General features: G+C 34.0%; 4 protein-coding genes across 5 annotated transcripts; 3 read left to right on the top strand and 1 right to left on the bottom strand.

Annotated features, from left to right (window-relative positions):
- The first annotated feature begins 440 nt into the window (after nt 1-440).
- On the top strand, nt 441-2,072 carry LOC111487680 (40S ribosomal protein S27-2). Its single transcript, XM_023135174.1, has 4 exons — nt 441-552; nt 1,300-1,401; nt 1,578-1,606; nt 1,720-2,072. Exons 1-4 carry the CDS (start codon nt 550-552, stop codon nt 1,844-1,846), a joined length of 261 nt encoding a protein of 86 aa, XP_022990942.1. The 5' UTR covers nt 441-549; the 3' UTR covers nt 1,847-2,072.
- Nucleotides 2,073-6,606: 4,534 nt separating this feature from the next.
- LOC111487448 (ethylene-responsive transcription factor LEP-like) lies at nt 6,607-7,355 on the top strand. Its single transcript, XM_023134852.1, has one exon. It carries the CDS (start codon nt 6,634-6,636, stop codon nt 7,300-7,302), a length of 669 nt encoding a protein of 222 aa, XP_022990620.1. The 5' UTR covers nt 6,607-6,633; the 3' UTR covers nt 7,303-7,355.
- Nucleotides 7,356-8,308: 953 nt separating this feature from the next.
- LOC111487597 (ATP-dependent DNA helicase At3g02060, chloroplastic) lies at nt 8,309-18,551 on the top strand. Of its 2 annotated transcripts, XM_023135046.1 has the most exons (15): nt 8,487-9,091; nt 9,485-9,710; nt 10,650-10,895; nt 11,189-11,323; nt 11,421-11,545; nt 11,668-11,807; nt 14,071-14,141; nt 14,564-14,725; nt 15,058-15,144; nt 15,286-15,459; nt 15,846-15,890; nt 16,509-16,865; nt 17,735-17,995; nt 18,028-18,103; nt 18,181-18,551. In XM_023135046.1, exons 1-13 carry the CDS (start codon nt 8,487-8,489, stop codon nt 17,834-17,836), a joined length of 2,475 nt encoding a protein of 824 aa, XP_022990814.1. In that variant the 3' UTR covers nt 17,837-17,995; nt 18,028-18,103; nt 18,181-18,551. The 2 variants fall into 2 exon arrangements, with proteins under 2 accessions (XP_022990815.1, XP_022990814.1); XM_023135047.1 differs by having other exon boundaries at nt 8,309-9,091; nt 17,735-18,103.
- A 2,065-nt stretch (nt 18,552-20,616) lies between these two features.
- Nucleotides 20,617-24,013, bottom strand: LOC111487644 (mitochondrial intermembrane space import and assembly protein 40 homolog). Its single transcript, XM_023135123.1, has 4 exons — nt 23,825-24,013; nt 22,176-22,207; nt 21,972-22,097; nt 20,617-20,991 (listed from the first exon to the last, which is right to left on the bottom strand). The coding sequence occupies exons 1-4, from the start codon at nt 23,949-23,951 to the stop codon at nt 20,785-20,787; spliced, it is 492 nt and encodes a 163-aa protein (XP_022990891.1). The 5' UTR covers nt 23,952-24,013; the 3' UTR covers nt 20,617-20,784.
- Between the last annotated feature and the right edge of the window lie 514 nt (nt 24,014-24,527).

Below are 24,527 nucleotides of genomic sequence, written 5' to 3'. Positions count from 1 at the left end.
GTGGAATTAACATTCCTTTTAACGACATGGAAAATACTCCATAAAAAATATTTTAAAATCGTAAGGTTGATGACAATAACGGGTTTGAACAGTTATAATAGCTCAATAAATTATAATAATAAAATCACTTCAACAAAAAAATTATTATTATTTAAAAAATCATAAATTTGTTATACCAATAAATATTACGTGTCTTCGGAATTAAATTAATCAATTTATAAATGTATAAAAACATGTATTTTAGAAAAATATAAATCAAAATAAGTAGGACGATTTTTTATTATTATTATTATTATTATTTTGGATAAATAGTCTTTTTTTTTTTTTTTTTTTTCACAAATATAAAGNTCATGGATTATCCAACTTAAGGCCCAAAATCTGCTTTGAAATTTAAAAAGCCCATTTTTTACGGCCTGTTTGCGTAACCCTATATATAAAAATGAGGTTTTAGGGTTATTGCTTCTTCCTTCTGCTGCGGTCGTGCGCTTCTCTCTATAGACCTCGCAGGATTTTCTTCTTTCACCGATTTTCGTTCGAGATTTTTCCAAGATGGTGAGTTCTCATTCCTCTCCTACTCAGATTATTGTAGTGTAGAATCTTGTTTTTCGTTTCCGATCTGTTTGTTCGTAAAGTTGAATGTATTTCGGTATGTTTAAGCCTCGGAGTTTTACTTTAACCGTTTTGAGTTGTGGATTCATGGTTGTAGGAAGTGGATACGAGGAATCGATACAAATGAAACCTTTGTACACTAGAATTGTTGCGTTTTTTTTTTGTTTGTTATTTTTCAGATTTATTCTGTCGTATTTAGAATGCTTTGGGTGTTGCGAACGAAAATTTCATTAAGATTATAGAAAGATGTGTTTCATAATATGGGCGGCGAACGTTAAGAAACGTTTATCGAGATAGAATATTTTTCATTCCGCTACTCTGATGCACTGAATTTATATGAAATTCTTTTATTTTTGAATTTTGCGGGTGTTCTATTTTTATCTGATGTCCTCAAGTTATTTGGAATAGTTCTCTTTGTAAAACTGATGTCCGTTGAATAAAATCTTGCACTTGTGTTTGTAAATAGTTTCATATTTCTGTAGTGTACACATCACGTATGTTCTTAACAAACTTCTTCTAATTGAACGTCTCTTTCATGATTTTTTATATAAAACCCGCAAGTCGACTATTAAAGTCATATAAATGCATGTTCGAGCTGTTGGTATTAGACAAGTGTAATTATCAAAAAACTGCTTTGGATTCTCAAAGTTGGAGTTGATCAACTTAGATTTTTTTTATTTTTGTCAATAGGTTCTCCAAAACGATATTGATTTGCTGAATCCTCCCGCTGAGCTTGAGAAGAGGAAACACAAGCTCAAGCGTCTTGTGCAGTCGCCCAATTCCTTCTTCATGGTATACCTTTGATTTTATTTCAATTCCATGCCATTAATTCTATGCCCATCAATATTTTTTCTCGGGTTGGCGCTTCTTAGAAGCATACACATGCCAACCTGTTAACGTTTCTGCTTTTGCCTTGAATTATATGATGTTCTGACAAGCTTTGCCTTTCATTGTGTTTCGACTTGAAGGACGTTAAGTGCCAGGGATGCTTCAACATGTAAGTGCCATTCCTTTTCATTAGTTTGTTGTACTTTGCAAATTTTCTGGATTCTGCTTGAAGACGATGTGTATTGAACCCATCTGATTGTAGTTTTCTTTGATGATTTGCAGTACCACTGTCTTTAGCCACTCTCAAACTGTTGTGGTATGCGGTAACTGCCAGACCGTCTTGTGCCAACCAACTGGAGGGCGTGCTAGACTCACCGAAGGGTGTTCTTTCAGGAGAAAGGGCGATTGATTAATGATGAAGATGATGAGGTTCCTTGTTTCTTTTTGATGGAAGAAGACGCTGTCTCTGTTTTGATCATGGTATATTTATTTTTCTTGTACGGTACCAGACTTGATTGTGCTCTCACTCTCCTAAATAGATTATATTTGGCTTTTTAGAGTTATGGTTTTGTTTAAAAGAAGAATTTTATGTACCGAACTGTTAGTTTCATTTAGTAAAGCTTAGATTTCTTTCATCTGTTCTTCCTTTTGTTTCATTGTAGTGAATGCCTATGATTTTATGATATGCATTCATGCATGAGAATCTTTCACTAGTCATCTAATTTTGCATCATGAGTTTAATTTAATGTAATTTGTATCATACTATAAGAACTATATTTTATTTCAATGATCTTTTCTTAATGTCAATTGGCATTTGTGGTAGGAAAAATGGTACTTCGAGCTGTAAGATCATCTCTTTTTTTTTCTTTACTTTTTTTCTTGAACATATCATTTAATTTTGAGGCTTCCTTGTTAGTTTCTACACTGAATTCTCATCATTATTTTATTTTATATTTATTGTTTTTTTAAATTGTTTATTTTAGTTGAACTGTGATGAAGCTGGGCTTTGTTATATATATATATATGTAATGGTACAGATGGATGATTTTATGTGGTTCATGTGGTGAATTACTTGAGGTTAAAATATTGAAATTAGTTTTTATTTATTATAAATATAATTAGACAACTTAAGGTTGTAATTTGCTTTGATTGGTTTTGATATTTTTTTTGTTCAACGGACTTATTTTAACCATGAAAATCTCCAATGAGAACTCGTATTCTTTTACCAGCTGCATCTTGATATAAACCAATGGTAGCATCAATTGCAGGCCAATTTGTGTTTTTTTTAGAAAGTGGCATACATTGCAGACACCAATGTTGCTCTTTCACTTGATTGTTGCATCTATTTCCTCCTATATTTGGACTCTACTGTTTCCCAAGCCTTGAAGCAATTCATTTTGTTGTCGCTTTGTACAGTCTATGATGTCCTCTCGTCTACACGAATAACATTAGCCTCCTCAGCATGTTACTGGATTATCGAGGATTTCTACTTATAAGTACATTTTTCAAAAGGTAAGATATATGAATAAATAAAGATGAAAATGAGGAACAATAATGAAAGAATTTGAATCTCGGAACTTAACTACTTATTTTCAAATAATAAATAAAGAATTTGAATCTCGGATTTTGTTTTATGGTTTAAATCTTATTATTAAATAAATATTCAGTATAATTCTACTAGTCAAAGTTTTAAAAAAGGTAAGATGTATAAATAAATATTTTAAAAAAGAATGTCTAATCTATAAGATGTGTCGTTGGATATGGATATGGGAATGAGTTCGTTCGGTGAAATTCAATCGTGATAGGCACTACCTTAGTGATTTTTTTTCTTTTTTTAAATAGTACTTTTTATTTTGTTTGTGTGAGATATTATAAAAATGTGTGTAATTAAGTATAGAGCACACATGGGAAGCTATAGCTACTAATTAGCTATTGAAAATCCCTTGTAAAAAATTGCACCATAGTGAGTGTCATCAATCACATTACTCTTATTATATGCTTCAATTAAATCTCTTTTAATAATAATAATAATAATAATAATAATAATAATCATAATAACAATAAATTTCTTTTTACATTGATCAATAAAATATTTCCAAATAATAATAAAACAAGGTTACCTTTTATTTTGTTTTAATTTTCAAAATATTATATTTTTACGTCTGATTTTTAAGTTATAATTTTCCTTATATTTAAGTTTCAAAATATAATATTTTTATGTTTCGGGCTATAGTTTCCATTTCGTCCTTAGATTTTAAAATATTATATTTTTACGTCTTATTTTCAGGCTATGGATTTCATTTGTCTTTAAATTTAAAATATTATATTTTTACGTCTTATTTCCAGGCTATGGATTCCATTTTATCTTTAAATTTTAAAATATTATATTTCTACGTGTGATTTTCAAGTTATAGCTTCCATACAACTTCTGCGTTACAAAATACTTTTATATTTTTACTCGAGTTTTCAATTTTGTTTCTATTTAGTTTCCAAAATAAATTTCAAATTATCGTCCCTCGATGACATTTTTTCTCCCTTAATTCTCTGATAATTCTCTTAATTTTATGTCGCATTAATTTATTATCAATATATTGGAGGACTACTTCAAGTTTCTAATCCATCCTCTAAATTTCTAATAATTTAGTATAAAATTCAAATTATTTTTTCTTAAATGAAATTTTATTATCCATGAGCTTTCAATATTCACCAACAAAGAAAGGACTAAACTATAAAATATCAATAGACGAGGACTAAATTGAAAAGATAAAAAAGATGAAGGACCAAAGCATAAAAAGGAGATTTGTTATGGTCAAAAGAAAGTAATGGTAATTTGAAGTTAAATTAATATAAATATGATATTGGAGTAATGGCTATGAAGGTCTACTCATCGTTTTCTTAAAAAGGAAACCCTTTTGTCTCTATATACGTCTTTTTTCATTCATTCACATGCAACCCATCCAAATAGAACCCCAAATAATAATAATTATAATAATTAATTAATTAATTAAAAAATAATAATTATACATTTATTCGATTCAACCCCTGAAAAAACAACGACCCTCTCAGATTCTCCATTTTTTCAACCAAAATTAATAGAAATAGAATCAGACTGCTCCCGACTATTCACAAAATGTGAGAAGCAGATGAATAATTATCTGATTCTATAAGATTTTTCTAGAAAACTGTACCCGATCTATTCGTTTTTTTCTCTGATAGATAGTCAGAATTTCATATGGGTTCGAACCCGATTGAGATGTCCACACAAAATCTTAAATAAATAAATAAAATAATAAATATATTCGAGATAATTATAAAATTTTCTTTTTTAATCTTTTAACTTACTCCCAACAAAAATAATATTATTGTTAAAAAAAAAACTGTATTTTTTATTTGAGTTATTTAATTATGTGCATTAATCCAATTTAATTTTCATTAAATTAACAAATCTAAAGAATTTTTAACATTATTTTTAGTATTAAAATTTGGTGTAAAAATATTTATTTTAAAATTAATTAATTTTTTTTTTATATTAGACGTGTTAAGAATCACGGATCTCCACAATAATATGATATTGTCCACTTTAAGCATAAACTCTCGTGACTTTGTTTTTCAAATAGTATTTTTGGATTATAAACTCGCGTAAACGAGACTTTCATCCAACAATATGAATTATATATTTTTTTAATTCACCTAAAAAACACTAATTTATATTATTTTTTCGCAAAATTTAAATAATTAAAATGTCCCAACAACTAATAATAATTCAAAAAAGAAAAAAATAAATAAAAATTAGCATCGAAGTAAGAGAAGAAGGTGCGTGGAGCATATGATTGCTGAATTTATTTGGCTTTTGTCCATCAGTCAAATTTGAAGCACATGAATGCATGCTTACCCCTAAACTTTATATTATAATTATTATTATTATTATTTATTTTAATATACCTAACTCAAGCACCTACTTTAATTATATTATATTATTATTAACCTATTTCATTTTATAATATGATAGGTAAACTTTGTCATTGCTTATAAGTCACATTATAATATGCTAAAACTTTGATAACATGTATTTTTTTTAAAAAATACTTAGGTATATATGTTGTATCTTATGGTCTCCCGTACATAATATTTATACCTACCTCTATCTTAGCCTCCCCTGAAGATTTAATGGATAATGAAAGTTACGTATATACCTAAAAAATTATTTTGTGTAAATTTAACTCGAGAGTTCCCGACATGGAGTTTTTTTATTTTTTATAGAGTGTTTGCAGCTTTGCCTTTAACGCTTTCAGCCTCCCGTCAAAATCTTCGAGCAAGAAGTAGGCTGATATAAATAGTTGATAGCAGCAATCGACTGTTTCGAACTCGACAAAATGCTATAAAAACCTTTCGGACGGAAATCAAATATGACGTTAATAATACTTATTAACTTGTTTGCGTTTGATTCAAGTAAATAAAAATTTTATAGATACGTATGTTATCCGATTATTAATTTTAAAAATGTTTTTCTTTATTATATTATATATAATAATTTTTAAATATAGGTCGGGATCAATTATCCATCTTAATTTAATATTTGAAAATAAAATGAATGGCGAACAAAGAATTGTGGGTCTCGAAGGTGTAGTCAAAAGTGACTAAAGTGTCGTACAAAATGTGTACTATGTTCGAGGGCTCCGGAGAAAGAAGTCAAGTCTCGATTAAGGAGAGGCTATTTGAGGTCTCGGAGGCTTATAGTGTGTACTTTCAGTATCTGTCCCGAGCTTCAAAACTTGTTTTTCTATCAATTTTTAGTATATGCCATAAATTTCGAAACCCGTTTTTATATTAGTTATATAAGTTAGTAGTATCTGTCCCGAGCTTCGAAACTCGTTTTTCTATCAATTTTTAGAATATGCCATAAATTCTAAAATCCGTCTTTATATCAGTTATCAGTATCTATTCCGAGCTTTGAAGCTCGTTTTTCTATCAATTTTTAGTATATGCCATGAACTTTGAAACCCGTCTTTATATCGGTTATCCCGTATTTGTCGTGAGCCGTGGACATCTCTACCCCTACCAACGTTAGGTAGAAAATACACACAAAAAGAAGCAAAGCATTGCCATTTTACGCTTATATAAACCCTCGCACACACGCATGCTAACTTCAGTTCATTCTAAAACAGAGCTTCTCTGCTTCTTTTTCTTCTTCACAAAATGAGTCCATCGCCGTCAAAACCCAAGAGAAAGCAGCAGCAGCCGCCGCCGGAAACGACGTCCCACCGTTTCCTCGGAGTCCGACGGCGGCCATGGGGCCGATACGCCGCCGAGATCAGGGACCCTTCCACCAAAGAGCGTCACTGGCTCGGAACCTTCGACACCGCCGAGGAGGCCGCAGTCGCTTACGACTGCGCCGCCCGCTCCCTCCGCGGCTCCCTCGCTCGTACCAACTTCCTCTACTCCGATTCTCTCCCCCCTCCGCCGCCGCCTCCCTCCGCTGCCCTCCCTCCCAATCAAGCTCCTCTGCTTCTGCCTACTCCACCGCCTCATTTCCACCAAATCCCCCCTTCCAGAGACTCGCCACCAAGCCTCTTCTCCGTCGACGGGGACGGTGGCGCTGAGCTCCCGCCGTTTCCTCCCGCAATTTCGTCGGAATCAGAGAATTACAATTACAATTACAATTATAATCAGGGTTTAATGGAATTGCAGAACTCGGGATTTGAATATTTCGATCAGTCTTCGACTGAAATCGGATCGTGTTTCGGATTTGATTCGAGCAGCGAGTACGTGCATGGCCCGATCTTCAGCTCAATGCCGGCGGTTTCCGACGCCGGCGCCGGCGATTTTCCGTCTCCGGCGGCTAATTTCTATTTCCCTCAGTCTTGAGTTTAATTATTATCATATTATAAATTAGAATAATATATATATTATGTAATGTAATGCATGCGGATAGTTTGACTTTATCCTTTCAATTTAATTTTAATATATATAAGTATTCGCACTTTATTTAACCTTTCTTTTACTATTACCTTTACACTTTCAACAAATTTAATAAATAATCTTAAATTAAAAAAAAAAAATATATTCTTACCTTAATTTTTGAATAAAAATAGTCAATATTTTATTTTAAAAATATTTTTTAAACTTAGTCTTTTTCAAAAATAACCTTAAAACTTTAAAACGTTTTATTAATATATTTTAATTAAAAAATATTTAAAAATTACTCGTAAAATATTTAAAGTAACATTAATATCTTCATTAGTTCAATTTTTTCTATTGTTAATATATAGACGTCAATTGACATGTCATAAATTATCTATATTTTAATGTTACTTTCAAAATTTAAATGTATTTTTGAAGATTTTTTTTAATTATTATTTAAGTTGAAAATTATAAATAAAACTTTTAAAATTTTGGGAATATTTTTGGAATATTTTTTTGAAGTTAAAATAATATATATTTTTTATTTTTTTAATTTAAAGATATTTTTTAAGTATTATTTTTTTTATTAATTTAGGAAAAATCAAATGCTAATAAAAATAAATACGTGAAATCGGTAATTAAATGAATTTTTTAAAACTGACAAAGCATATAATTTATTAATTTTGTATTAAACATATGGTTATTATTCACTAAAAGCATATAATAATTTTTCATATAATAAAAATTTAATAAAGTATACTAAATTGCAATATAAGACTTTAACGTATAATTTAATGAAATTGAAAGACCATAAAAAATAATATTTGTTCAAAATTATTTTAAAATTTTACTTTAAACGATTTTGTTAAAAAATAAAGAAATAAAAAATGTATTAAATGATCCGACCCGACCCGACCCGGGTTATAAATATCTACAGAAAATTTGGTTGGCTTGCTTCCACGTACAAAACCCTTCCAAAACCTCCACGTTCATGTTATCCGTCTCTGTAAATTTCTCCCATTCACAAAGCTTTCTTCCAGTCCTTCAATGGTGGAATTTCCATCTCCATTATCTTCTTCACTCGATTTTCCACCTGCATAACAGTACCTCAATTCTCGTTTTTATTTGTCTCTTAGGTTATTCCTTTAATGGCTCTACTTTTACCCACAGCAGACGTTTCTTCTTCCAGACCGCTAGTCGCCTTCAGACTTGGCTCATTTCCCAAGCTATGGGGTCTCTTCAACCGAAACTGTAATTTACGGCATTGTTCCAAGCGATTTGTGTCGATAACTAATGTCGTCTATGCTGAAGATGTTATGGTTTCTGGTACGGCTAAATCGGCGAGGCGGAGAGAGCAAATTGAGCTCGAGCGCGACTCTATTACGGTTCTCAATGAGAGAATTCGGCGGTTTCATGTAAAGAGGGAGTCTTCGAAAACGGCTATGGACGCCGTGGAGGCGGACCGGTATATTCAGATGGTGAAGGAGCAGCAGCAAAGGGGCTTGCAGAAGTTGAAGGGGAATAGGAAAAAGAAAGAGAGCGATGGTTATGATTATAAAGTTGATCCTTATACGCTTCGTTCTGGGGATTATGTTGTGCATAAGAAGGTCGGTATTGGCCGGTTCGTTGGAATTAAATTTGATGTTCAGAAGGGTTCTACGGAGCCTACTGAGTATGTGTTCATTGAGTATGCCGATGGGATGGCGAAGCTTTCAGTTAAGCAGGCGTCTCGAATGCTGTATCGCTATAGTCTGTACGTTTGTTCGTTCATTTACCCGCTTATGCATTCTGTTTACGGTGAACTTTCGTAGAATTATTCGCTACATTCATTGAATTGTTCAATGTTGCCATTCATTTGGTGGCACATGCTAATTCATAATAGCAGACAAGTAGTTGGATTCGTGAGGATAAATAATTTGAATGAGCCTGCTAAATCAAAACTTCCAAGAATGAGTTTAAACTCAAGAATATATTGTGAATGAATTGCTCTTAAAAGGGTAAGAAAATTATTCAGAGCAGTTGTTTGGAACTATGGTAACTAGTCTTTCTGGAGTTGAGGTTATAAGAACAAATTCATTATTTGCTTTGTTATGTTTCTATTTACATATCCACGTTTCATTTATTTCATACTTTATTACATTTTCAGACCAAATGAAAACAAGAGGCCTCGTACATTGAGCAAATTAAATGACACTACCACATGGGAAAAGAGAAAGACCAAGGGAAAGATTGCAATTCAGAAGATGGTTGTTGATTTGATGGAACTGTATCTTCATAGGTTGAAACAGAGAAGGCCTCCCTACCCGAAGTGTTCGGCTATGGAGGAATTTGCTGCTCAGTTTTCTTACACGCCTACAGTGGACCAAAAAGAGGTACTTTCACTCAAAGGCTTCTGCCCTTCCATTCCTTGGGTAGGGAGGGTGGAGCTTCTTGGAATTTATCCAACTCCCATAAGGGATCCTAACGAATCCAAAGTTTCATGTATGGTTTTGAATTGAAATGTTACATATGTATATTTACGTTCCCATCAACTTCAATTTACATTTCGTCCTTAAACTATAAGTTTTATTTCAGTTGAATAAAAAATTTAATAGTTTCAATAATGTTATCAAACTTATCCATTGAGCAGGTTCTTAATCTTAGAGTTGTTTTGACAAATGATTGGTAATATGACATTGTACATTATGATTGACTTATATAAATAAGGATACCTGGACATTTAACAACATGGAACTGTAGGAATTTATTTAAAACAGTGTAATGGGTCAAAATTCATTATCACGACATCAATATTATCTTTCTTTGAACACAACAATCAAATATTATTTACCACATCATCTTACCATTTATTTTGGGAGGAAGGACTAGGGATTCTCTATAAACAATTTATCAGTTTTAGGGACGAAACTAAAAACTTGCCTAGAGTTTAGAGATGAAATCAATATTTTAGTCTTTCCCATTAGTTTGACTTCTTAAAGTCGTTCCAGATGTCTAAATATGGGTCTGGATCAATTGCTCATGTTTTACTGTTTGTACCAGTGCATACTAAATCATCTTCTATTCATTAGAACATGATATACTGTTGCTGCTCTAGTTCATTTGTATCTGCAATGGCAAGCATAATAAGTTTCGTTAATATGCGTTTGTATATTTATACGTCTACCAATTCATCCTTATATTAGCCATTAGATGGTTTCAGATTATTGCTATATTACTTTAAAGACCTAGATCCCTACTTGTGTTTTCTGAAGTTTCAGTGGATATGCATATTCTACTCTTTTCTTCTTGTAAAATATCTGTTATTTATGCAGGCTTTCAGAGATGTTGAGAAAGATTTGACAGAGAGGGAAACTCCAATGGATCGTTTAATTTGTGGGGATGTTGGCTTTGGTAAAACTGAGGTTGCACTGCGTGCAATCTTCTATGTAGTCTCAGCAGGAAAGCAAGCTATGGTTCTAGCACCAACGATAGTCCTTGCCAAACAGCATTTTGAAGTTATCACACAGAGATTTTCTTCTTTTCCTGATGTTCAGATTGGACTATTGAGCAGGTTTCAGGTACCGTTAGATAAACCTTAATTATGGGAAGACACCAGCGTATAAGTTCTGGTAAAACGGCAAGGAATAAGTTCTAAGTCATGTGGACACAAACAATATAAAGTACTTTGAATTTCTTTATCCGTTTGGTGCATGTAGGCTTGGCTTAAATTATATTCTTAAATAGTTTGTTTTGTAGCTGACTCGACATGAATTTAACCGCTTAATCTTACTTTTATTCTGTTATGCAAACTCACTCTAAAAGAGTATGACTGTTGAATGTCTAAGCTAACTATACACATTACGACATGCAGACAAAATCAGAGAAAGATAAGCATCTAGAAATGATTAAAGAAGGCCAATTGAACATTGTTGTTGGGACTCACTCACTCCTTGGAGATCGTGTTGTGTATAGTAATTTAGGGCTTCTAGTTGTTGATGAGGAACAGGTTCCTTTTTTTTGGTATCTCATTTTAGTTTGCTATTAATCATCCTGGTCTGGTGTAAGAGTAACTTACTTTCCTTCTGTTTCTTTTGTCTTTCCAGAGGTTTGGTGTCAAACAGAAGGAGAAAATTGCTTCTTTTAAAACTTCAATTGATGTTCTTACTCTCTCTGCAACACCGATACCGCGGACCCTGTATTTAGCATTGACTGGATTTCGCGATGCTAGGTAATTGAATCAACGCCTGTAATTCCTGAGTGAAGATACTGTTTGGATTTGTTGATTTGTAATTATTCTGGTATCCCTTTCTACTTTTGGGTCTAAATCACTGCTATCTTTCCGTGCTTTAGCTTGATTACAACTCCTCCTCCGGAAAGAGTTCCAATAAAGACCCATCTCTCAGCATTCAGTAAAGAAAAAGTGAAATCGGCTATTAAGTATGAGCTGGAACGTGGAGGCCAAGTCTTTTATGTTTTTCCTCGAATTAAAGGTAATGCATTAACACTTTTTTTAAGATTTAAATTGTACTGTACGCTCAACTCTTAAGAACAGCTTTTATTTATCCATTCCTTCATGACACTACTTTTTAATTATGTGTATATGTGCATACGTTCTGGTTACAAACAGTTTCTCTTGATACTAACAAGGGAGAATGGGAAAATAAGATCCAGGCAAGCCAATTAGAGAGCTTTTTTGCTCCTTTGCCTGCCTAGGAGGCTCTCTTTCCCCCCGTTTTTGTACTTCCTCTTTTCTATTATTTTTAACTGGCTTTAATCATGGATGGAGAATACCTACAAAAATGTTTATAAGGTTTTCCAGCAGGATGGCAACGTACAACCCCCCAAAAAGTGATCATAACTCTTATCATTTCCTTTGAAAGGATGGCTGCTGTGAATTTAATTGATGACACTATAAAGAAACATCATTTGCACAGAAATTAGTCCAAGGTATATATGCAGCATCTCCAAATTGGTGATTGCCATTTCCCCCTTGCTCTGATTGCACATGGAGCACCTGACTGTCAGGCAATATTTGGGTTCTTAATTTTGTCAGCAATCTTAATTGGATCCAAGTTCAAATACTTAAAAAAAAAATTTCTTTTCCAATTAGCCTTGCAGAGAAAAAGAAGGGAAGAAGGCTTTTGATCGTTGTGATATCATGGAACAAGGATTTATAAGTAGACTAACACATCTCCAAAGCCTATCGTTTATGGTTGCGCATTAGATTAGGAGAAAAGTTCTGAATCTTCCTAGCCAAAGAAATCAATTATTTTGTTTTTCATACCTTAGATTCCTCCTAAAACCAAAATCCTATAATGTCACTTCAATATCTGGACAATCGCAAATATTTCTGAATTTTCATTTCAAATGAGTTCTTTCTGATAGGGAGATAGCTGAGTTGACATCTTTATCCATTTTACATGATACTTATGTTTCCTCGAGTTTTAGAGAGAACAGAGTTTGGACACTTGAGTCTTCTAACGTGGTCTCTTGCAAGTTTCTCTTCTTTAGCCTTGTTCCCCATGTCAATCTGTGTTAGTCCCCTCTCTTCTTCCCTAGAAGGAAAAAGTTATGAGAATGCGTGCCACAACCTCTTCTCAATTGCTAAGATTTTGGTTTATATTCATAGTATATACTACTAATACCTAGTGACTTGCTACTTCGTGCAGCAACTAGACACTGATAAAAGGAATTACGATTGTAAAAAACCTTTGGAAGCATTTGATGTGTGGTGCGCCATTTAGTTCAATACTCAACAGAGCGAAATAATTTAAGCAGACAAGGAACTTTGGCTTAAGGGTGGTTTACAAGTAGGGGACCTCTAGCACATTGTATATTATTTGTTGGGATTTGGTCTCTAAATAACCTTAGTTTTTTCTCTTTAGATTCTCTACTGCAAATTAATTTGCTGGTGAACTGGTGGGGTTTTTTACATTATGAAGGTTAATAGTTCAAATCTCCTGCGGTTGGCATGAATTATCCAAAGAGAGTCTAATTAATGTTGGAGACTTGAGCTCAAATGAACACTACCAATTACACTAGAGGGATCCATCAAATACTTTCATTTTGAGGTTAGAGGTTCTTTTGACCTCTCACCAAGTTTAGAGGTCTGAATCTAGGGCTTGAGTGTCACATGGAAAGATAGAGATTTGAATTAAAGAATTTTTATACCAGTAGTAATATGTAAGAAAATATAATTTCTTCTCTCTACTTTGTAAATCATATGTATGTTATTTGCGAGATCCTTTACTTAGCAAGCTAATTAAAATTTTAATCTGACCTATTAATTAGAAAGCAAATGTAAGAAAAGGGGGATACATACATACAAACAATATGTTAGTGAACCACAACAAATGAACATGAGTGAAGTGAATTCAATCATTTTCTCCCTTCAGAGACTCACGGTTCCCAGGAATTATTTAATTTTTAAAAAAGGTAAATAAAAGCGAAGCCCAAAGGAGGCTAAAAGAGTTGCAAAGTCCTCTTCAGTCTGTGGAAACATTGTAATTACTATTTCTATCATGAGAAGACCAAAAGGAAAAAGTAGAAAAGTGATAATATCCAAATATTTTTTGATTGCTCCTTTCTGGATATAATCACCATCATGTAATTCCTGAAGTTGTTTTCTTGATTGTGTTAAGTTGCATTTCTTATTATTGCGCCAACAATATGCACTTCTTTCCTATTACATGCATTTATAAGAAATTCATTCAGCTTTATATCCAGTTTGGTAATGCCATAATTGAACCACAGGACTTGAGGAAGTGAAGGATTTTCTTGAGGCGAGTTTTCCAGACATTGAAATAGGTCTTGCTCATGGAAAGGTATTTTGTGTCCCTTTGTCAATTATGTGAGGCCTTAGTGTTGAATTAGCCGCTATCTAATACAACTTGAGCTTTAGCAATTGTTTCTAGAGCAACTACATTGACTGGTGAGCTAGAATATGTTTCAACTACAAAAAACGTGCTCTGCTTTAGTTCATTCAAGCTTAGGGAATTAAGAAGTATGATGAATAAATTATTTTGTAGGACACTCTTTTTTAATTGCTGGATATTGTTTTTTCATGGGAAAGACTCCTGGTTCGTTAAGATATTCAAAGCATCATTTAAGGTCTAAGGCTATCATACTAAAAATATTATCAAGCAAAACCTAGTTACCGTCAGGAATACATTCGTGTTCAATCTTTGAAAATGTTGTAGCTGCATATTTTATTCTTTCATTTCACTTATATAACCATTATTTGCAGCAATACTCAAAGCAACTTGAAGAAACCATGGAAAATTTTTCACTTGGTGCTATTAAGATTCTAATATGTACGAATATTGTCGAAAGTGGTCTGGATATTCAAAATGCAAACACCATCATTGTTCAGGATGTTCAACAATTTGGGCTAGCACAATTATACCAGGTCTTGCCTATTCTCTCTTTTATTTCATTTTTGTCCGTCTTTGAGGAGAACTATGTTCTTTTAAAATTAACATTTCAATCTTTGTTTGGAATGTATATTTTTAAATGGAGATCAAGAGATGATACTATTGAATGTTGCAAAGAGGAAAACTTGCTTTTTATGGGGTTTTTTCTAATGCCCCTTGGCGATGGATCAAAAAATTGAAATGGTCATATAATTATTGTGTTTGCTACCTTTTATCTTTATGAACGTTATAGTTATCTTTATTTTTTATTATTATTCTACTATCTTCTTTTACTCTTTCCCTTACGTTTCTCTCTAACATCTGATAGCTGCGTGGAAGGGTGGGCCGGGCAGACAAGGAAGCTCATGCGTACTTGTTTTACCCAGACAAGGCCCTGCTATCTGATCAAGCACTGGTTTGTAGTTTCATTTCCATCTCATCTTTGCCATTGTAAACAATGTGGATGTTCTACACCATAATAATCTATCCTGGGCAATATGATCTTGAAACTTTCGAATTCTTCTAGTGTTTATTGCTCTTCTTTATTATCATTTAGGAAAGGCTTGCCGCCCTTGAAGAATGCCGTGAACTTGGGCAAGGTTTCCAACTTGCCGAAAGAGACATGGGCATAAGAGGCTTTGGTACCATCTTCGGTGAGCAACAAAGTGGTGATGTTGGAAACGTGGGCATTGATCTCTTCTTTGAAATGCTTTTTGACAGCTTGTCTAAGGTTTGTAATGATTCAACATCTACTAGTTTATATTTTGAGAGGGCAGCAGTTGTGCTCATATGAATCACTTATCACATTAGCTTTGACTCTGTAGTCATCCTTTTTTGAATTTTTTATTTACTCCATTCTGGCATGAAATATCGAAGTACTAATAATGCTTAAAATTTTTATTCGCTGAAGTGCTAACCTCGTTTCTAAAACCAAATGTTGATTTTCCTGTGTATTTTTCTTGTTGCCATTGTTTCTTCTTTCTGTTTCCTTTATCTTCTGCAGTAATGATGTGTGAGCACATGCAATCTACATTTGATCAACTAGCTAACTTTTGAAGCATGGGTTGGTTGCTAATTTCTCTAATTCTGGATGGATTCTTTTCCTATGAGTTGCAGGTTGACGAACACAGGGTAGTCTCTGTCCCATACCAGTCAGTAAAGGTACTTTCACGACTGGTGTTTGTTGAAAAAAAAGAAAAAGAAGTTTGACTATTGAATTTAAGGGTCTAAATAGTAACTACTTTTCATGGTTCTAAGTCAGCTTTCTTTTGTTGACGAAGAGAATTACAACATCTTTAACAAGCAAAAAACAACTTGACTGCTTTGTTTCTACTCAAATTCAGTTCAACATTGACTGCGTTGTGAAACACAACATGTCTACTAGAGATTGTAAGTAAATTTGAAGTCGAAACTTGAAGGGGTTGGTTGTCAATTGAGGGAGTGAGAAGAGATAAAGACAAGTAATAATTGATAAGCTTTTTTTTTTTAAACCAGAAACGGAGCTCTTCATTAAATAAATGAAACAAGACTAACGTTCAAAAGATACAAACTCCATGAGGGAGTTGAAAAATAAACAGAGGAGAGATATAAAAAGTAATATTTGAGTTGTTTAGGCTTGTGTTTACTAGAAGGAAGGTTCAAGTTTTTCCAACTACCTGGGTATCTTGTTCTTCTAGTTCTAACTTCTTGCAGTTTCTTTCTGTATTTTCTTATTCACTATTAATGTAATTCTCTAGTTTATATTTTAAATTGTGTCTGATTTTTATTGCTTTCTAACAGATTGATATAGATATTAATCCTCATTTGCCCTCTGAGTACATTAATTATTTGGAGAATCCCATGAAAATAATTAATGGAGCTGAAAAGGCGGCTGAGACAGACATCTGGGCTTTAATGCAATTTACTGAAAATTTGCGCCGTCATCATGGAAAAGAGCCTTACTCCATGGAGATTCTGCTGAAGAAGCTTTATGTGAGGAGAATGGCAGCGGATCTAGGAATTTATCGGATATATGCTTCAGGAAAGACCGTTTGCATGGAAACTAAAATGAATAAGAAAGTTTTCAAGTTGATATCTGAATCAATGGTATCAGAGGTGCATCGAAATTGTTTGACTTTTGAGGAACATCAGATCAAGGTGAGCATATAGAATATCTTGCTGTTCATTTCTTGATTTGTTAAAGTTTATTATTCTTGATCTTGATCTTGGTCTTGATCTCTAGCCTTTTCTCCACCTGCTGTGAAATGCTTAAACATATGAAATGGAAAAAGTAAAAGGAAATTCTATATGGAAAAATATGAAAATTCTTGTTACTTTTTAGTCTACTTGTAACTTTTTCTTCGGAAGAATCAAAGAGAAAAAGAACAATGATCGGTCTTAGAGTTGACAAGGGCCTGAATCACTAAAATGGCTAAACACAGAAGCAAAATGAACCAAAAGTCCTACCAAACACCCCAGTTATAACTTAGACCAAAAATATCACGTGACCGAAGTACAACCGTAGGCAAAAGGGAGGCATTGAAATCTGCAGGGTATGATTATGAATGTACTTATGGAGAAAAAAGAACTGAGGGTAGCATAGGAATGTAGGGAAGGAAAGTTCTTTTTTTATTGATTCAGTTTGATGAGAGAGCACATTTGCTGCATAATGGAATGTGAATTCTGTTTAGATCTTTGCTTTCAGGGGAGTGTGTTGAACGCTTAAATCCTTCTGCAAGGTATCTTCCCTTAATTGGAAACTACCTGGATTCCGTCCTTTTTCCTTTGTCCTATACATCATATGAAGTAAAGTAAGCATCATTGTGTCAGCCATACCTTCTTTTTTGTGATACATTGTGTCAGCCATACTAAATAATCTATGCGCACAAAACTGAAAACATTTGAACAATGCTGTTATTGCTGCGTAAGACTACATCTGCATTCTGTTTCTAACCTATACAATTCAAATTGGCATCTTACTGTTTTTCTTCTCTTTGTCTGTCCCCATTGCCTTTCACCTTTGGCAGGCTGGGCTTCTCTTAGAGCTACCAAGAGAACAACTGCTAAATTGGATCTTTGAGTGCTTGGTGGAACTTCATGCTTCCCTCCCAGCCTTGATCAAATACTAGTTCTTACCACAGCAGGTTTCACAATGATTTTCTTAATCACAAGGCTGCTTCATGCATATAACGTCCATTAACCAGCCTTGTTATTTCAAAAGCCTGAAATTTAGACTTGGCCTCCGAGGTCTCTGAACACGAAGCTTTTGACATGGAAAATCTCAAATCTTTGTGCATCAATCACGTCCTTATATGCAATACCAAGCAAAAGTATATTACATTTTGTTAGTAAGTTGGAACAAGCTGATGGATATAACTTTCGAGCATTGTTTCAAGGTAAGCCTGGGATAACTGAAAACTGTTGTTCTTTTCCCTCAACTAGCCTCTTCTTTCAACGGTTTTTCTTATTGCAGGATACAAGCTGGAGTTATCTTTCCAGAATATATAGCAGTGCCTGAGATCTGCTGGTGTATACGACGTTATCGAACTCCAAGAAGGCTACGACATCACTCAGGTTACAATTGTTCTGCCCCTCATTGTCTGTATATCATATTCGTTAAATCTAGTTATCAAGTTTGATGAAAAGCACAGTTCTGTTTTATTCTGATCTTTAATTTACATGAGAAGAGGGTATGTTGTAAAGAAATTCTATGTTAATAACTACAAAAAATTTAGGGAAGGGTTGAAGTAGGAACCAACAAGCAGAGTTATTGAGCATTTCAGAAGAAAATTGTGAGAAAAATGTTTTATATTATTATATCCACTTTTGATACCCTTTATTCCAGACTGCTGTTTGCGTTTTATTCCATGCTCTATTTTTTTGATACTAAATTTCTAAAATTAAGCTTCCTTTACCATAAACTTGATGTTCTTATATGTTCTTGAGAAATCTGAATCCTTAGATCTTGATATACCAACAACTTGAGTTTTCCTCATATTATTTACCCCTCAAATCCAATATGATCTCTCAGCATGCATGTCTGATGCCACTTAGATATATGTCAACACCTGTGTATCTACCGTTGTTCTAAGATAACAATCTTAACCATAATAAAAAGATGAACTTTTGATCTAGAAGTCTAAGATTGTATGTCTCAACAAGTTGAACTATACTCGTATTGACAAAATTTTCCTATGATATTTTAGAAATAAAAATTGATCTTGTTTTCTTAAGGTTCTGTTTTGATCCCATAGAAACGGACCTCAAATGGTTAGGTTTTTACCCAAAATTATGAGAAGTTTTGGGTTACCTATCACTTTCTTTTAAATTAAAAAAAAAATTAAGTTCCTTAAGCTGAATTTTAAGAGGTTTTGCCAATTTTAAAGAAGCTTCATAAAGCTGGAAAACAAGCACAGGTTTGGAGCCAAGACAATAATCAAATGAACTGTTCACCAAAAGAAAAGGAAAAAGTTGATGATCAAATTACATTAGTGCAGCCATTAATGTCCATTTCCAAGCCCCCTCATACTCCTCCTGCATTGTTTAGCAAGAAGAGATTAGCTCAGATAAAGCATGATGATCATCAACAGATTATCCACTCTCTTAAACCAGCAGCTTCATTTGTTTGTGTTATTATTGCATGTTTGAACCTTGCTATGCAGTGGCTGTGCCTGCCCTCATGGCCGCCCTTCCTGGCCACCGAGGGCAGCTTGGACCTGCTGGGCTTCGTTGGCCGCATGGTTGTTGAACTGAAGATGCACGTGAGGGGTTAGGTCTGTGGGCCTTGGTGCTTCTGGACCGCACGCGTAGTTGGGTCGACCGAGTTCGTGTGGTGGGCCTGTTGGTGAGGAACTGGGTCTGAAGTTGGGCCGAGACATGCGTGGGCTTCGCGCCTGGTAGATTGTGGGCCGGTGGGCTCGCTGCCCTGGGATACTGGATCGGTCTACACGTCGGGTTCGGGTTGACCCAACTCTATGGCTCGTGGACCTCTTTTTCCCTGCAGAAGTTGCAACAAGGGGTTGAGCTTTAGAAGAATTTAGGAGGAGACAAAGCTCAAGTTCAATGAAAACGAACACAAAAGAGGGAAGAATCCTCACGATCTGTGACAACAATTTACGATTTTTCAATAAAGAACTAATTCCGTTTAATGCTTGAAAACCAAAATAAAATGAGGGAGAAGATTGGGAGAGTGTTTCTAAAGAGAATGGGAGAAATGGTTGACGCGAGTGTATTATTAGAATTACGTGAATTCCAGCGACTTGCCTAAATACTCACAATTGAGTGACGACCAACTTATTATTATTTTTATCAAATCTAGTCCTCGCTAAGCTCGAAATACAACTGACTTTTAACTCAATATATAATCTACAATTAAGCTAGAAGGCACTACTTAAATCACACTAAAGTGATCAAACCACGAAAAAAGAAGCCCAAAATTACAATTTAATCAAACCATTAAATTTCAAATCACATTTTGAACCCATAGCAGATTTAAAGCAAACAATAAGAGCTCCAAACCAAACATCAATCACATAAATATTCTCCAAATTACACTTTGAACACAATTATTAAATGGACAGATGTTTGAATTTTTAACCTCTTCTTTATGATATAATGTTTTTAAAATGTTTAAATCACGTACTTCAACCCCTTTATTGAGATTAGTAAAATTATTTGATTTGGCTTGGATAGAAATTATGTTCAACATTTAGGGATAGATACTTTTGGAATTTGTTTAAGATTTGATTAATATTCTCCCACTTGCTCTACAGAAGTCGAGACATGATCCTAAAATTCTTTAGCTATGAGAGTCTTTGTAATTCAATCACCATACTTGTCCTTAAAAACTATCTTCATTACTCCCAAAATTCTTACCCCATCATCACTATTATAGCATAAACTCATTAAGGTAAAGTTCATGTCTACTCTTTACCTTTTAAAAATCAGGAATATTTGCTACAATGTAACTAGCAGATTTTCAAACATATTTATTTGAAGAATGTAGGCTCATCCCCAATAAAATAATCATAATAATCATTCATACCAGGGCAGACAAAATGGAAGCTCATGGTTTGAGCTAAAGCTTGGACTTGGGAGCTTGAGGTTCTCTAGACCATGAAGGAGGAATGATTCTGTAATCTTGTGTTGGCTCTTCAGCCTTCTGCTTTTCCCTTTCCTCTTCCTCTTCTTCTTCTTCTTCATCCAATACATCCTTTGAGAATGCATTAGGGTTTGCTTTTATGCAGCTCTGCAAAGCCACAAAAGGATGCACGCAGTCCGATCCCTTTGAAAAAATCAATCACAATTTAGCTGTTAGTATGTGCCACAATTTTCTTTGAAGATACCAAACAAACTTTCAATCCCATGACTGTTTCACTTTAATTCTTATACTTTTACTAATACAGATTTCCCATCTATTTCATTAAAGCTTAATTCCCTTTCCTTTCGGGCTTCCCCTCAAGGTTTTTAAAACGCGTCTGTTAGGGAGGAGAACGGAACACCATGCTATAAGAATGTTCCGTTCTCCTCCCCAACCGATATGGGAGCTCACAATTCACCCCCCTTCAAGGTCCAGCATTCTCACTGGCCCTCGTTTCTTTCTCCGATCGATGTGGGACCCCACCAAATCCCTCCTCCCCCCTTCTAGACCCAGGGTCCTTACTAGCACACTGCCTCGTGTCTACCCACCTTCGGGGAACAACCTCCTCACTGGCACATCGCCCAGTGTTGGCTCTTATACCATTTGTAATGGCCCAAGCCCACCGTTAGCAGATATTGTCACTTTAGGCTTCCCCTCAAAGTTTTTAAAACACGTTTGCTAGAGAGAGGTTTTCATACCCTTAAAAAAGTGTTTCGTTCTCCTCCCCAATCGATGTGGGATCTCATAGTTACATTCCTCTTTAGTAAAAAAGCAAAATAAACCTAATGTAGTAAATTATAAAAATAATAAATAAAATTTAAAGGAAAAAGTAATAGAAATCTAAGGAGCACATTAGTTGCAGAGTTAGACAAGATTAGTTATAGCCCCTTGTTTCTACTTTTCAACCAAAAACATAATAACTTAAATGTACAAACTATTTGCTTTTTTGAATTCCAATTATCTCTCACTACCGTCAAAGACATTTGGTAAGTTCTAATGCAAAAGTATGAACCACAATGAAACTTTAAACGTATAGAGAACAAATTGACTCAACAATTAAGGGATAACGATTGAAAATGTAACTTCAAAGTTAGTGGATGGGGTGGTTCCATCTTTTTCCTTACCTTTTCCTCTGCAGTACTCTTGAAGAAGCAAAGAAAAGCATCAGAAAATTGGACCCCACATGGACCTTTACGCAAGTCAGCTATGCAGGGGCACTCTAACGCTCTGTTAGCTTTGGCCTCAAGAGACTGAAAGAAGCATAGGTCAACTTCTTTGTTGGCAATTCCAACTTCAAAAGAAAACTTAGATCTTTAGAGTGGACAAACCTCATTTGCTTCATTGCCATAAGCTGCAGCTTCTGCACGAATGACAACAATGTTGTTGATTATCAAACATGTTCTCAAATCTAACACCAAACGAAAAGAGTACAACAAGAATTGCAAATAATATTTCATTTTATCTTTATTTAAACCTAATAAACTTAAAACAAAGAATTGTTAAATTACACTAGACAAATAATATCGTTCTGTTTCAGATTAAATGACAGTATCATTCAATTTTTTCGGTCATCTCTTGTGATGCCAGCTTAGTTTTTCACAACCGATGTGTGGTAGTTTGTAGTTTTCTTTTCATAGGCACTTTCAGTTTGAGCTCATATGAACTCTATAGTATTCTCCCTTACCTGAATAATAACTCACGAGCTCACTTGTTAGTCTACAGAAAACCGCAGTTTTATGGTAGTATGGCTGCAACAATTGCTTAGCATTTTGCTCAAAAAAATTCCCCATCAATGAAGAACTATAAGATAAACCACATGAAGTTGAAGCATGGTGCAATCAGGTTAAGTTTTCACTGGAAAAGTTTCGATTGGATGCACTCCTCTAAGAAGTCTGGTCTACGTATTTAAGTAACCTCTCACAAATTAGATCGATACAACTTTCATCTGTGACAAATTTGGCCCTCCAATACTTAGAAGCTACAGATTAGAAGCCTGAAGAAACCTTCAGCAGCAAGATCTAACGAGTGTTGTCCATTGTGTTTATCCCCTCATACACTAGTGCCGACAGACAGACCCATGAAATTTCCTTATTCACAGAATCAAAAAAATAAAATACCGACCACTAAATGGAAGCTGATGACTTCTTCACAGGTGGCTGTATAATTAAATCTGCTGAAATTGTTTTGCAAGTCATGGAACATCTACAACCTTCTCTTCCCCACGTTAATTTATAAAAATGAACAAAGAGGCTATCCTTCGTTTCAAACAATTCAAACTTCGTTTCAAACAATTCAAACTTCCTATCGAAACCAAACATGAAACAGAAATCTTAGTCCTCTATTTGATGGTTGACGAGAGTTACCACTCGTTTAAAGTGCTGAAGAGCAAGGAATCCACGTTAGATTATCTTGTCATCCCTCCTATATCTCTTTCCAAAATGAGAGAGCTGAACTAAAGCATCGCTGTCCTGTTGAAATTGAATTAACTCTCCTACCTCTAGCCTATAGGCCACTTTAAGTTGTGTGCTGTCAGCTTAGTATTTCACATATTTGGATAGTAAGTGGCTCTTCATTTGTGAAGATTGCCAGTACAGGCTCATGTATTCTGTAACTCTCCCGCATGTTCCAACAAGCTCTCTTTAACTCAATGCTTAGTCTCAATCTACCAGAAACCTCAGTTTCATTTAGAAAACCTTATTTAATCTTCCAATACAAACACGGCAACGTTCCAAGAACTGAATGTAATCAAAACATGCTACGAAGGAAAGAAAAAAATCAATAAAACAAACAGAAAATCAACTCAGCAAAATTCATGATACTCCATAGATCTTTTAGCGCTCAAAATTTAAATTTCTCGAACACAATTTGTTCTCACATGAAAAAGATCGCTTCGTTAGCCTACAGATACATTTTTATAGACACTAGGAATACGAACTGAACAAAAAGACAAGAAGAACTCAGTAAGAAGACGACGAACCTGCAATTAGAGACTCCATGGAGGGAGATTCAGAAGAACAACCGGAGACTGGACTTGGAGACGGATTCCGGCTTTGTGGTAGATCGTTCGTAGACGATGCCGCTGCTACGCTTTCCGTTTGACCCATCCTTCTCTCAAGTCCACAACTCAAGTTGGAAACCGTATAAACTCTGAAAAGGCGGACCGAAGAAAAATGGAGCTTTTTAAAAAATAAAAAATAAAAAATAAAAAATAATGACTTTTTTTATATAAAAAGAATAACTTTTTAAAGCAAATAATAAGATCTTTTATTTTTAAAAAAATCTTATTATTACGATGAAAATTTAATGTCTAAAATGAATGAAGTTAAAATGTTTAAATCTTTAGAAAATATATTGTTTAATATATTTTTAAGATTTTTATATTATTTTTAAAAATATTATTATTACATTTATATATAAAAAAAAAATATAAAATTTAAGTATAACCAGTCACCATGTATCCCTAACATTGGTAACATCTACCGCAAATGTTAAATATTGTAACCTTATTTTTGAGTTCGTCTGACCCAACATTTTCGACTTTTTATAAGTTTAACTAACCCAAACCGAATAAAATCTAACCCAATCCAATCTTTATAGTTAAATTGAAACATTTTTTAAATCATAAAATTAAATTGCCAATATAAATATAACACAATACTATAAAATTGGATCTTGCGACC

Source organism: Cucurbita maxima, unplaced genomic scaffold, assembly GCF_002738345.1.
Source record: "Cucurbita maxima cultivar Rimu unplaced genomic scaffold, Cmax_1.0 Cma_Scf00012, whole genome shotgun sequence".
Lineage (NCBI taxonomy): Eukaryota > Viridiplantae > Streptophyta > Magnoliopsida > Cucurbitales > Cucurbitaceae > Cucurbita > Cucurbita maxima.
The sequence above is the reverse complement of the archived record's forward strand: the minus strand, read 5'-3'. Positions and strand labels throughout refer to the sequence as shown.